A 15582-nucleotide genomic window follows, 5' to 3' on the forward strand; every position below is an offset into this window, starting at 1 on the left:
TATACACAGTAAACATTACGATTTTTATATCTAATTTGTTTTATAGGATGCATGCAACCATCTTTGGTGTAGGGATTTAAAGGGCAGCTGCTTCAGTCAGTTTTCACCGTGGGCGGAAGGAACGAAATGCGGGGCATATCGGTATATATCTTCTTATCCTATCTTATCAACACTTTTTGTAAAATGTACGGGCCTATAAATTAACTTTAAAGGATTTACAATAGATTGTGTTACTGTGCATTAAGTCGTATCGGGCACATTTGTAACCAACTTCATGTTGAATTCTCACTGAAAGGCTTTTTGAATTTGTACCGAGTAAATCACATTTACGGGAAGCTTTAGTTTTTTACTTAAATTTGGTGAAACAGCAGCTTCTGCGCAAAAGTTATGGCAACCATGCTCTATCGATTTCAATATTTGAATACTGGTTTCAACGTTTTAAAAGTAGTGGTTTTAACAGGTATAACAAAGAGCGTTGTGAACAGGCAAAAGAATTTAAATACAGTGATTTGAAGGCGTTACTCGATGATAGTCCATTTAAAACGCAATAAGAACTACGCCGATTTGTTAGAAGTAACACAAGAAATAATTTCCATATGCTTGAAAATCAGAAAGGACATTAAAAGGTGTTCCATCATGTGTGAAATGCTGCAGAAAAATCGAAAAGTTTCTTTGCGTCGTATTGTTACTGGTAATGAATGGTGGATCCTTTGCGATATTCCAAAGCAAATACATGGTTCCAAGTTAACACGCTGTATTTAGTTGGATCATCTTGGTGGGGTATGCTATAAGCTGTTATAACCTACTAAAAGCATTATATGGTATCGCTACAGACTACAGTTAAAGGACCATACTTCACCAGATTTCAAAAACAGTGAAAACATACTTGGAAACATTAAAATGGGAATTGCTACTTCACCCGCCAATTCTCCCGACCTTGCTCCTTCCTATTACTACTTGTTCCGACATATGAGCCGTGACCTATCTGAACAAAATGTTTTTAAACCTTTCCAGTCTCAGCTACATAAAGATGACGAAAATAAAATTACTAGCTTTCTAGATTCGCCATTTCAAATGGATTTACCGCACGAGAAATTAACGGTCAAAAAAGTTAAACATACAATAATGAGAGAGATTAATATTAAAAAAGCTCCTGGTTATGACTTAATTACTGGCAAAATTTTAAAAGAACTATCAGAAAATGGTATAAAACTATTAACATTTATATTTAATGCTATGCTACGAATTAATTACTTCCCTAGTATCTGGAAAGTAGCTAAAATATTAATGATTCTTAAACCAGGAAAAATACCAGAAGATGTGACCTCCTACCGACCTATAAGTTTATTACGGATAATCTCGAAAGTTTTCGAGAAGTTATACATAAAAAAGCTAAACTATATAATAGAAAAAAGAAAAATTATTCCAGAACATCAGTTTGGCTTTCGCAATAAGCATGGGACTATAGAACAAGTGCATAGACTTGTAAACAAAATAAACGCTGACCTAAATGCCAAAAGATATTGTTCGGCTGCTTTCCTAGACATATCTCAGGCTTTTGCCAAAGTATGGCATACGGGCTTGCAGATTAAACTAAAGAAACTTCTCCCTCATCCGGACTATCAGCTACTAAAATCGTATCTCACTGACAGACATTTTATTGTAAATCAAGGCGATGAACATACCGAATTAAATCCCATATATTCAGAAGTTCCGCAAGGTAGTGTACTGGGTCCAGTACTGTATCTTCTGTATACGGCTGATCTGCCCACCACAAAAATAACTACTGTGGCAACATATGCAGACGATACAGCAATCTTAGCATCCCATGAAGATCCAGTCACAGCATCAATAAACCTACAAACCCACCTGGAGCAAATACAATTATGGTTGAAGACATGGCGCATTAAAGCCAATGAATCAAAATCCACGCATATAACGTTTACCCTGCGTAGAAGAACATGTCCACTAGTGAATATCAACCATCGTCAACTCCCCCAAGCAGAGCATGTTAAATATCTTGGTATGCATTTAGATCGACGCCTAACCTGGAAGAAGCACATACTCTCTAAACGGAAACAACTGGGACTAAAATTATATCAAATATATTGGCTCATTGGGCGCAAATCCAAGTTATCATTAGATAACAAGGTATTGCTGTATGAGTCTATAATCAACCCCATTTGGACATATGGAATTCAACTATGGGGTACCGCTAGCAAATCTAATATATCCATCATTCAACAGTTCCAAAATAAGGTGTTGCGTGCCATTTTTGATGTTCCGTACTATATTTCAAATAAGGTGATACAACGCGATATTCCTCTAGAACCTATAACGAGTGTAATTCAATGTGTTTGTGTGAAGTACTTCGAAAGAGTGTCAGTGCATCCCAATGTACTCGCTAATCAGCTAAATATGCGACGTGATAGTGAAGTGCGTAGACTAAAACGTTTAACACCACCTGATCTGATTACTGGACATATGTAGACTTTAGAATAAGCTTTAGAATAAGATTAATTAATTAAGATAATATTTTATACAGAAGATTGCTTAATGAAGTGATTTTCTACATGCCATGTATATATAATATAGACAGAAGAAATACTTATTGCCAATAGGGCAGATTGTGGACTCACGAAGAGTAATAAAAAAAAAACCTATCTGAACGGGGCTCCACTTCTTAAGAAAATGTCAAAAATGGGTCGAGATGGAATTCGTAAATTGTCGTAAAATTCGTGTATTGTAAATTAAAATAAGAAGTAGAAGCTATCGATCGAAAATACCTTGAATATTGTACCGATTTTTCACATAATAAAGTTTCAAATAAAAAAAATCTTTTAAAACCAATTTATAGGTCAATATTAAAATCTAATATTTTGTTGATATACAGATATAATAACCCAATGTTAACAGGTAAGAACAATTGGATATTACTAAAAGCCGATCACGAAGGCTTTGAGCAGTGAGTTTTTGGTATTTCTTAGTAGATAGTATGATAATTGAAACACTTAGTTATGGTGTTATTACGTTATAACAGTAATTATAAGCTATATTTACAATTTAAATGTTTATTATAAATATGATTAAAAGTATATTAAATTATGTGAACTCTAAATTTGTTATATTATTAAAGCAACTCTTCGAAGCTTCTTTTAGCAAACGGGCACTTTAGAATGTTAAAATAAATCGTTGATCTTAAAAAATCAATAATAAAAGTCAATACACGCCATCAGTACGTAGTAATATTGCCGCATCAAATTTGATTTTTCGTTTATATTAAACTACACATATAACCAAATACTAATGTAAATAAAATAATGGAACAATAATAATGTTACCAGTTAACATTTTCGTCTCGAACTACGAAACAAATAAAAACACCCTTCCGAAAAATACAAAGTTGGAAAGAAATATTAAATCTGTTTACCGTGTTATGTAATTTTGGATTTTTCGGATACAAATATTATGCGGAAGCTTGATTTTTATAAATAATGAAATTCAGGAATAAAAGAAATTATTGATTATCTCTATTTTAGCTGGTGCTATAAAAGGAAATGTATAGATCAAGATCGTAGTGAAATTGTACCTACAGATGGTGGTTGGGGAGAGTGGCAAGAGTAAGTATACATATTTGTTTATCACAAGTAAAATTTAAGTGTGCTAAGTAAAATAGGGGAATTTTATTTTAATATTTTTAATAGTAGGTGTACACATATCGATGAACAGAATAATATGAACACCTGACAGATAAACAATAATTATTTATTAATAAGGTGTAAGCAAATGGTGGTTTAAGGTAGGTTATTTGACTCGGTGAATGGAGGTAAGACGAAATGAAACATTGAGCGTTATTTACTGACGACATAAAATAAAATGTGGAAAATACTAATGACGAGAGGCTTGGGCAGTCGATGGTGGCACGTCTGAACTCAACGCTAGTTAGATACTGAACGAAGCCTTCAATAACATCCCAGATGAAAACGTCTCGGGGTTGCCAGATGATCGTTATCGTTTCATAGTTGGCGCTGCTAGAACCCCGCCCGTGTTCAACATCTGGGATTATATTTCTGGGTTATTCCACGATATAAAATTCGACATGTCTCAAGGTCGCTACAGTGGCTTTTAAAACAGCTGCAATTTTTTCCAGAACAGAACGTTGTCCCAGTCATGTCCAAAGCCATCTTAGTTGCCTTGCTGATATTGGGGATGAAAATCTACTTCTCATTCCTACACTAAGACTGTCCATTCATTCATTCACTGGTTCAATTATGTTGAAGTCTGGTGATTGTGCTGACAAAGGAAGATGTTTGATTATATTCTAATATTTTTCAAACCAAGATCCAATCCTTTCCTCTCAATCTCAACAATTTGCTAGTGATAGTAAGAACTTCATCATTACCTATAATACAGAAGCGATATGCAACATGCAACAAGATTTAGTTTAATTTATGGTGCTCATATTATTTTGTCTATCCCCTGCACATCTTTTACATTTAACAGAAGACTATACCGCTTAACAACATAACCTTCAAATATTTGCAATTCTGTATAAGCATCATATATTTTTTCAATACTCGAGTTTTCATTCTTAGGACCTATTTATTAGTGCTTGCATATATTTTAATCATGTAGAAAGTGCAAGTTATCAATGTAAACTACTGTTAAACAACATAACCTAGCTTTTAAATTCAATGGTTTTGACATTTCGGTACATAATATAAAAGTTTTCTGTTTAGTATAATTGAGTTCTCAGTATAAACAAACGCGAATGATGGGACGCTTAAAATTGTACATTTTGATTACTTTTACAGTTGATTGAAATCTATTGCCGCATGCTATCAATCATATTTAGTTCATTATTGGTTAGTCCAAGCGAACCATCCACATCGACATCGAAACGGAATATTCATTGTCATAAAGTATTGCTGTGCATTCAACAATCAGCAGTGCAATCAGCAAGATACAGTGTATTTGCCATGTACCATATGCCATAAAGCCAAAAAGATTGAAAATGACGAATGGCGAATATATTATACGAATTTTTCTTAATTATAAACATTTTTCATATCATCGAATCCCAGCCGAATATGTCAATTGCACAATTTGTTCTATGGCTAGAATTTGATAATACTTCATATTTTAGACTTTGCTTTGGGGCTTTTACTTCGCTCAAACTATAAAAGATGCCAATGTATGTTTCATATTAATTAACCATCAATAATTATATACAAAAAAACGAAGATATAAATTATATATATAGCTGATCTTATTTCAATGTTTTGGCGCTTTTTATCTAACACCATTGTCCTAATGGGTTCTTTTAACATTCATTGTTTAATTTTTTAGCTGGAGTGAGTGCAGTAGAACTTGCGGTGGCGGCATCAGTAAATCCATACGATTGTGCGATTCGCCGAGGCCCGAACACGGCGGTAAATATTGCACAGGAAAGACTATCCGTTATAAATCCTGCAACACTCAGGACTGCGATGGAAACGCTCAAGATTTTAGGTACGTTGATTTTTGTTATCAACTTTAACATGTATACGGAATGACATAAACGGCATTTGCTTGATAATAGGAAACAGCACTTGACTGAGAAGTCTCCGGTATTTATATTCAAGTGTTTGTTTCAATCAAAAGATACAGAGATATAGCTTGAGAGTTAATGAAGAAAATACTTTAGTATATCTTATAAAGAAAATACCTTATAAATAAGTATTGACAACTAGTGTATCATCTATTATTGTAATTCTCAACAGGAGTCAGTTAGAGCTAGTCAGTAATTTGACAAAAATATTCTTGAATAGATTTGTTCATTATATTCATTTTCGTCAATTTCCACAATTGTCATCAAATATCGATAGGCATTCTCAGACAGAGTTTTTTTTTTAATACAAAGTAATATAGACAATAAGATATTAATTCTAAAACCCAATAATTCTACGAATATTTTCATACAAAAATGTTTATATAAAAAAATCTCTTTGGGTTATGTGTTTTTCAGAGACAAGCAGTGCAGTAGTTTCAATGGAATCACCAAGAGTCTGCCGAATTTAACCAACGACGTAGAATGGGTGGCTAAATTTGGACTGGGCTCCCCAGAACGCCCGGACGACTATTGCCGTCTCTATTGTAAACCTAAACACTCTTCGGCCTATTACGCCTTGAAGGACAAGGTGATCGATGGAACAAAATGTGGAAAATCCGGTTTCGACATATGCGTGAATGGTATTTGCAAGCCGGGCGGCTGTGACAACATGTTGGACTCCAGAAGCGTTTTGGGTAATGTTTTTCGATCAGTTTTGTTTCCCTCCACCTGGAAGTGATATGTTTTCCAGATGATTGTGGTGTCTGTAAAGGAGACAACAGTACGTGTAGAGAAATGAAGGGAATCTATAATAAAACAGCAGATTCAGTCAGCTACAATGAAGTCGTACGCATACCGAAAGGTAGCTCGAACATAGAGATCGTTCAGATCAGTCATGGAACCAACGACAACTTCTTGGGTAAGCCAGGTTAAACAGACGAAATAATAATAGCTATTTTTATTTGACATAAAATACTGCAACAAATCTTTAAATTCACATGTTGATATTATAGTTTATTTTTATGACTGTGCTTATAACAATAATCAACATAATTATTAGTTTCTTATCAATTGTTTATTGTTTTTTTTTTATTGTCCAGCATACGTGTTTTATTACCACAAAGATTACTATACAGCTCATTGTTGATTCCCTAGAATTGATGGTTTTAATCATTACTATTATATCGAATGTAGGCTAATCTTTTAAAAATGGGTTTACAAATTCAAAAACCTTTAGTATAGATTAAAGTATACTTTGTGGCGTTCGTGTAATAGTTGCAACAGTTTATAAGCGCATAAAATAGCAAAAAGAAAACAGATTTCTTTTAAACCGAGGGGTGATATATATAGTTTGAGCTAGGGATACAGAAAAATATCGATATTTTTGGCCGATATATCGATAGAGCGAAATTTTTTTTCCCGAAATTTTTCGATATATTTTTTTAAATTTTAAATTGGTACTTAATTTTAAACGTTTAGGGAATATTTTTATTTAAAAAAAAATATCGAAAACAGTATATCGATATTTTTTTAAATAACACTAACACTGTCAGGAAAAATGTCATGAATTGTGAACTTGTCATCACATAACTAAGCTCTGACGATTTTTTGATCAATAAAATTGAAATAAAATATTTAATTTAATTTTCGAAACAAATGTATTAAATAAAATTCAATATCAACAAAAAGTGTACATAAATATATAGAAATAATAAATTACATAATAAATAAACCCTTAATAAGTAACCAGAGTTTACTGATGATCTTGTGATTGATCTTAGTGATTTATTAATTTTTATAAATTTATTTCGTATAAAAATAAATAAAAATGAAATCTAATATTGAAATTGTTGTTCAATATTTTTAATAACAAGTGGCATTTCTCAAAGGCCACACTATTCACTATACAACTATATCAAGTCCAACATTATTTGATACTCTTATACATTCCATGCTAAATATAGAAATGTTAACATTCACCTCTTTTCTAATGACCTTATTATATTTTGCTCTTCGCCAAATATGAACTCAGTCTTTAACATCATATAAGAGTTGTTTTGGTTTGCTTGGTCGGCGCAGTGGTAAAGGCGACAGGACAGCCCACCTACTGTTGCGATAGTCGCGGGTTCGAATCCTGCTGGGGTATGATCCTAAATTTATGTTTGTGACAAGAGTGTAAAATCCGACAAGGAAAATGATCCCAGTCATGCCAGTAACCACGATAGGTAAAGACTGGATGTCTTCTGGGATAATTTCTAAGTTGGTCACTCGCTAGTCGGTAGACTTAATGCCGAGGACTGTGGTTCAGAGCCTACGTTAAAGAGTAGGTCCAGTCCAGATAAACCCTTGCTGGTTAAAAGGAGACTTTAAAATAAATTTAAAAAAAGAAGTGTTTTAATACCATTACCCAATGGTCCACCACTTGCTCGCTCTGTATATTAGTTAATAACCATCTGCTAAGGTTATTTGTCTCAGAATGGACTACTGTCTCTCTTGGAATAGACAGTGATGTTAATATTACTACAGTTCCGTCCAGCAGATAACTAGGAATGATCACATTAATACTAAAAACTTATAATTTTATAATAAGGTCCAAAGAAGATTGTGACTATTCTCTGTATAATTCATCACCACCTTATAGTCAATATCATCATATCGAGACATTTCAAAAGTAAGCCTTGATAAAAGCCATCAATCAAAATGGCACCTATATTATTGAATAGTGTTTGCAATTTACATAAACATGTACACAGATGTGCTTTCAAAATCGTGAAGGACTAATATTACTCTTTCACCAATACCAGCATATCTTCAAAAAAAACTCTTTTCTATTAGGGATTAATCGGTGAAAGAGTAAGTTGTATTTGGGCAACATATAGGATCTATCTTCTAAGTTATTAAATATTTCTAGTTAAAAAAATTAAATATTACAAGTTCCAAACTTTCCAAGATATGGATTTTTACGTACTATTAATAATAATGACGCCTTATAAGACGCATTGCCAACAATATGAAATATTATGAATTTACTTCAGTGATTCAGGATCACTCCAAAAATCCATATATTATAAAATATATACAGAACTATAGAGAGCAGTGTTGAATGTATTGTTTATCAGTCATCGTAAAATCTAACATTTTAAGATATTATCTAACTTACGTAAACTTATTATTCGGTTGGACATTATTTCAATTTCATATCCGTAAAAATTAAGTTACACATTATAACAACGAATGAATAACAAAGCATATAAATAATTTCGATTCAGCAATATATCATTAGGTTTTTTTTCTGATCTTTCAATAAACATTAACATAAAGAAATAATATTTTGTTTGAATATTTATAAATATTACATAAGACCGATTTATTCGTTTTCCTCAATGTTTCTTACAGTCACGAACGCCATTATATTGCTAAATACCGTAATCACAACAAATTGCGACCGATTTAAATTTTAATGATTCTTTTTAGCTCTGCGAGATGGTGAAACCGGCCACTACATCTTAAACGGTGGCCAGATGCTGATGACACAAGAGATAGACGTCCAGTTTGGCCCTACCATCATTAGATACAGCGGCAGTTCCGCCATACGTGAGAGAATAACAACTATGAGGAACCAAAAACTCTATAGAGTTCTTATTGTGGAGGTTTTATCGATAGCTAGGTTATCTCCGCCGGATATAACATTTCGATATGTGACCAGTGAAGATATGGCACCCAGGTAAGTTACAAGAATCGATTTGCACTTGACAATTCCACAGGCATGAGTTGTCTTGCACATACAGGATTTTAAAAGTTTGATATCACATGCATATGAGCTTTAAATTATTTTGGTTTGTTTTTTTCATTATCTATTATAAACAAAACACAACCAGCGGGTATGATGTAACAGTTGCCATTTCAGTTAAAAATTATCAGAATTTAAAGAGTGGTAACATGAGGTTTACCTTCTATATTTTGAGAATATGCTAAGCCAGTTTTATACTCTAGTAAATGATAATTTTTCCAGAAGATAAGTTAGACTAAAACTTTTGAAGGAAAAATATGAACCTAATGATCAATAAAATCCAAAGTACAAAAATGAATAACATAAGAAAAAATAAGACCAGATAAAGAGGTTCCTCCAGAAGTCTTCTTGTTTCTTCAGCGAACATTAGCACGACAACAACAAGAACATTAACATCAACCTAGCATCAAAATCAACTCACAGTCACATCATATATCCATATACATAGATCAAAAAACATCAATTGTGTATATGATCTCGATAGATGAGACAAACACAAAGCTACTTTAGAAGAAAACTGTCTAGAAGTTATATATAACGATATATATAAAATAAAAGCTAATTTCTTGAAATATCATCAGGCAACTCAACATACAAGGATTGGGCATAGTAAATTAAAATTATACGATAAGATAGACAACCTAAGAAACCGTTAATTGCCCGTTAATGACAAGCTTATAATTTATCGGGCTTTTTTTGTTAATAATGGAAAAGACAAACAAGGTAATTCATTGGGCTGCGAGAATGCATCTATGCATCTTGGTTTGATATGCATATGGTTATTGGATTAATAACAATCATTTTATTTTGTCTCTAAATATCATCATTTTATTTTTTCTTGAATCTTCCAAATTTTTAAAAACTGGCGGTACTTTTACCTCAATCAAATTACCTTCTTATTTTTATACCTTCGGCTCTCTGGTGCCTTAAATGCACATTAAAAACATGGTTATTAGTGCGTTTTTTAACCTCCTAATCTATGTCACTATATTTATAACTCCAATGAACTCCCTCTCGCCTTCATTTGTCAATAAATTAATTCTATTCCCTACAAGACACTTGAACTTCGTATAATGTATAAATCAAAACACAAATTATTTAGATCGCCTGCAGATAAAAAATATATATCACTGTACAACTTGAAGTCTGCATTTTTTATATAAAATCAATCACAAATATTTTTATTACCATATTATAGTCGTAATATCCACTGGACTTTTCACTATATAAGTGTATAGACGACAGTATTAAATAACTTTACCCCCATATAAATCAATATAAGACGATATCATTACTACTGTATTAGTATCAAAATGGTCAATATTAAATTTAATATAATGTGATTTATATCATAATCACCTAACTTCACATAGTTTACATCACTTAACTAAATTGGGTAAAATCTAAAACTGGTATATTGATATGTGTATTAAAAATTAAAATAGATTACATCATCAAGTCATGTAAAAATTAATACAGTATTTAAGTATATTATGCTTGCATGCATTTCCATCAACGATATCCATTGGTGAAAATGCTGTAAAAATTGTAGAAAATGGCCGAAAATTTTTTGATTAACATATATTGTGATCTATTTCCTTTTTGGACATAAGGCAAGCCTTTGACAAGATCTAGCATACACTCTAATACACTCACGCACGTATAGTATATATACTAGCACACACTCTCATTCTGCTTTGCGTGAAATATGCTCGAGTGTCCCTGGAACTGGAACCGGCGTTGTACATAATTTCTGACCGAAAATTGCTTAATTCCAACTTCAATGCAATTTAAATAAAATAGAGAAATGATTTAAATACTGGATAACAAAGACAAACCAAACCAAGTCATCACATGTTATTTACACGCAAAGAAAAGAAACCAGTCTAAACAAAAGCATCCCACAAAAGAATATGCAAAATATTTGGGCCTTTACTTGGATCGCAGATTAACTTAAGAAGTTGCAGGAGTACATCTGGTTATTCGTAGACAATTCATCAGTGGTCATTGGTAAACACCTCGCCACTCCTATTTAAACATAATGATCACCTTCAAGCTAATTTGGACATACTATGGATAACTACAGAGCACAGCAAGGAACATTGAGGAACAAGCTCAATATACCCCAAAGCATGACAAACATATATCTAGATGTCAATATGAGTACAGTGAAGCAGAAAATAAGTCAGTATAGCATAAAGGACAACAGGCTAAGCTGACGAGATGTTACCATCCCCAGTCTCATCAACAGATTCACGTAGATGGATGGGAGCTGCACCCCACAGATGGAAGCTCTCATAAAAATTACACTAAACAAACATTTTAGAAATTGGACAGCACATTGGGTTACTGTTTGAGACAGATTGCCATGACGCAGAAAAGTGAAGAAAAAATATACACCAATTTTTCTCAATAAATATGAATAAATTATTAGAATACTTGTAAGAATTTGATATATAAATTATTGTACTGTACGTATTTTTGCATATAGCACCAATAGTTTTTGCATTGTGGGTTTAGTTTTAGAAGGATAAATTAATGATTTTAAAAATGTTTTGTTTTATTTAACCGCATGAAGGGCTAACGACTAACATTTGTTACACTGTTTACACAGTGTATTGGACCGTTTCAGATATGGTTGGCGACTTCCCGGAGACACCAACTGGACAAGGTGCAGTTCTATTTGCGACGGTATTCAAAAGCGCGAGCCAAAATGTTTTGATCTCGATTCAGATCAAGAATCGCACTTCTGCGATCAAAACGAACTCGATAGCGCTACGGAAAAGCGCCAGTGCAATACTCATTGTAGCTTAACGTGGATGGCTACTTCAAAAGGCACATGTTCCTCACGTTGTGGGAAAGGGTAAGTAATTTATAAAGCTGGGTAAAAGTAAAAGAACGATTCCTAACAATTATTACGACTTCTTTGAAAGCAGGTATTATCAATCATGAACTTCTTGTAACACACAGCTGAAGCAAATACACTTTTAGACCCCTAAGCTATCAAGTTGTATATCTTGACCTTCGAATCATAAACCTTTGTAGTTGATATTCTACTCTAAATAATCCAACTACTTTTCTAACACTTTTCTTAAAATCATCGTACGAAACTATCCCTTTACATGATTTAACAGTTGAAGCATTGTTAACATGATGAGTCCTAGAACAGTTAATGGAGATGGAATGCGCTTCAACAAAATTTTATTTCAGTAAAAGCAAACAAAAAATAAATTAAACCACTTAATTAACACAAAATTTAACATCTTCGATACCGGAAAGAAAAATGTGTTCTATGAAATTAATTCTGATCTATGGAATTTTGAGAAGCTACGAGGTAGCAGTTAACTGAAAACAATTGACCGCTATTTTCAGTACCACTTCCCAAAAAATTCTTTTTGCATGTAATGAATAAATTTAATAAATTTTTAGATTTTTGAGTATCTGTCTACAGCATATCTGATCATTTTGCAGAACTGTTTTTGCAATACGTTTTTATGAATATAATACAAGTGCCCCTTTGTTTATTTCTTGTTACACGAGCTAAACTGACGTGAAACTTCTGTCTAAAAGGATAAGACTACAGGGAATTGAAGAAAATGTAGTATATCATTGGTTAGTTCTGCGCATGCGCGATACGATAATCGTTTTAATAATCGATATGTTTTCATATTATTATTAATTATTTATATATGATTGTGAAAAAAACACTAGTTTTGTTAGTGGCAATGAATGAAATTAACAAATTATAGTGAAGCTGAGGACAAATTGTGTTTATGAATATATGTTAATCCCAGTAAGTATATCGCCATATATCTGTTAGTATACCAAATATTAGAGTCATATACCCATCCTGAACCGTCTTATCCCTAATACGTCCACTCGAATCTCTCATATAATTGCTGATCGTCTTTCCAAAGCTGGAATTGGCTTGCTGCATTCCCTCTTTGTCCACTATCCCAATTGTCCCCATTAGACATTCACTACCCCCTTCATAAACATATCTTTACGTGAATTTTATAAAAGAGGACATTGTCCTTACCTTATTCGGTCCAAGTTCTGTGAACTTCTCCACTCTTACCCTTATGTATACCGATGGCTTTGAATCTCGCGGCAGACTTGGCAGTGCATTTCTAGTGGACAACCGTTCCGGCATTCCGTTTCAAACTCCCTGAACAGGGTTCAGTATTGACCACTGAACTCTTCGCGATATTCAAAGCTTTATCCTATATCACAACACAATCCTTCAAAGAATGGCTAATCCTTACTGACTCCCGAAATACTCTCGAATGTTTCCTGAAACAGAAGTACAACCACTCTCTGGTCACAGACTCACTGTCAATCATCCGTACTCTCTATTTGAATGGTATCAAGATAAGTTTACTATGGATCCCTTCTCACGTTGGTGTACCGGGAATTAATAGTGGATAACAAAGGGGATAATATTAACAAATATTTGTACCCATACTGACCTCATCCCATTCGTTTGTTATTTCACAAAGAACAAGATACAACGTAGGAGGCCAACCACAACAGGCTCTTTGAGGTTAAAGCTGATTTTTCGCCTCTCTTCGCGTTCCATACCTCTATTTCAGTCTGCCACATACTGAACGACTGTCCACGGCTCACCCTGATTAGAGCCATGTATGGGCGGTACAATTTTAGAAATGCCTCAACAGGAGAAAATACTGAGACTCCTCGATTTTCTCCATAGAATCTAACCTATGCTTAGTTAAGTGTTACTGACCAAATATTATAATTTCGGTATGGGTGCTAATATGTGCTGTCTGGATAAAACCTCTACTTCGTTATGGTTGTGTTTGTAGTCCTGTATTTGTGTCCATTTTTAAATTCTATCTATACACACTATTTATTATTTTAGCTGCCCTCTTTGTGTTATTAATTGTAAAATATAAAATTACAAAAGTTTTAGATAAACAAAGAACATCTAGGCACATTACGATGTGAAAAATAGGAAAACAAAGGAAACACATCAATAACATGGGAATGTACATAATCTAAAATAGCGATGTTGTTACTTGGATATTGGAATATAACATAGTTGACATAAACTTTCTTTCCTTTCGTTTTCATTAATGTTTATAATATCTCAGTTAAAAGCCTTTATTTATATTATTTTCAATTATTTAGTGAAGAAGAAAACTATATTAGTAAATTTGAACACCATAATAAGTATCTATTGATAAAAGTTTTACAACTTTTAGTTCTATTAATTCTCGTAAATTATTGATAACTCTATTCGCATTGTAATTAAATATTCTTAAAGGAGAAGGAATATCCTTGGATAAATTTATTTCTCAAAGAAATAGGAATATGTAAACAATAAAAACGTAAACTAACCTAAATTAAAGTAAAACTGAATTGAAACTGTATTTATTTTACATGCGTCTTCTTACATTCTTCGCCATTTACTTCCCTGTAGTCTGCTAGAAGTGTCTCAAATTGGAGCATGCGCAAATAGTAAATCTATGCAGTTAATTGCTTATTGTCCCAATTAAGTGATTTGCGCAAACAATTCCTTGAAAATTATATAATTGCAACAATATCAAAATGTTTAAACGGTTTGTCCTTTAAAATATAGATAACATATTTGATTTTATATTCAAGATATCGTAAAATATATTACAATTGTATAAAAACGAGCAAGGATACACGAGACCAAGTTAATAATGAACATTGCTCGAGAAAGTTGCCACAACCCGAAAGCACAGAAGTTTGTTATAGCAACTGTAATACAACTCACTGGGAATATACCGACTGGTCCGAAGTAAGTGTAATATAGTTAAATTAACTAAACATTACCCGAATAATGTGCCTTTTCAGTGTTCCAAACCATGCGGTGGCGGCACTCAGATGAGGACAGCTTTCTGCGTGGACGAAAATAACATCAAGATTCACAAGTCTCATTGCCATGACAAGGAAAAGATTCTAGAGCAAAGGTGCAATACAGCCAAATGCCCTACATGGAAGATTACAGATGAGTCTGAAGTACGTATATAAAATAAGTATAGTCTATCCAAAGTAGCAGTGCATGCACGTCATCTCAATTTATGACGTCAAAACGGTGCAATGTTGCCGCATTTAACTAATGTCAAGTGAATTTTGTGAAAAATAGGGTTAAAGTGAAAAAATATCGATATTGTTAAAATAAATATCGATATTTTTTGTTCGACGATATGACGAA

General features: G+C 33.0%; 1 protein-coding gene across 3 annotated transcripts in view; it reads left to right on the forward strand.

The window, feature by feature from the left end:
* The window catches only part of AdamTS-A (ADAM metallopeptidase with thrombospondin type 1 motif A), a 367686-nt gene that overhangs the window by 332376 nt on the left and 19728 nt on the right, over nt 1-15582 (forward strand). For 2 of the 3 annotated variants that reach the window (XM_076401036.1, XM_076401039.1), the window contains exons 14-22: nt 47-141; nt 3540-3620; nt 5350-5511; nt 6008-6285; nt 6342-6509; nt 9065-9314; nt 11995-12243; nt 15006-15165; nt 15222-15386. In XM_076401036.1, the coding sequence (XP_076257151.1) occupies nt 47-141; nt 3540-3620; nt 5350-5511; nt 6008-6285; nt 6342-6509; nt 9065-9314; nt 11995-12243; nt 15006-15165; nt 15222-15386 (1608 nt within the window). The remainder of the gene's footprint in view (nt 1-46; nt 142-3539; nt 3621-5349; nt 5512-6007; nt 6286-6341; nt 6510-9064; nt 9315-11994; nt 12244-15005; nt 15166-15221; nt 15387-15582) is intronic. The other variant, XM_076401037.1, reaches the window with a different exon arrangement.

This window comes from Rhynchophorus ferrugineus, unplaced genomic scaffold, assembly GCF_030347505.1.
Source record: "Rhynchophorus ferrugineus isolate W39M unplaced genomic scaffold, kcgeb_rfMv2 rfM3, whole genome shotgun sequence".
In the NCBI taxonomy this organism is placed as follows: domain Eukaryota; kingdom Metazoa; phylum Arthropoda; class Insecta; order Coleoptera; family Curculionidae; genus Rhynchophorus; species Rhynchophorus ferrugineus.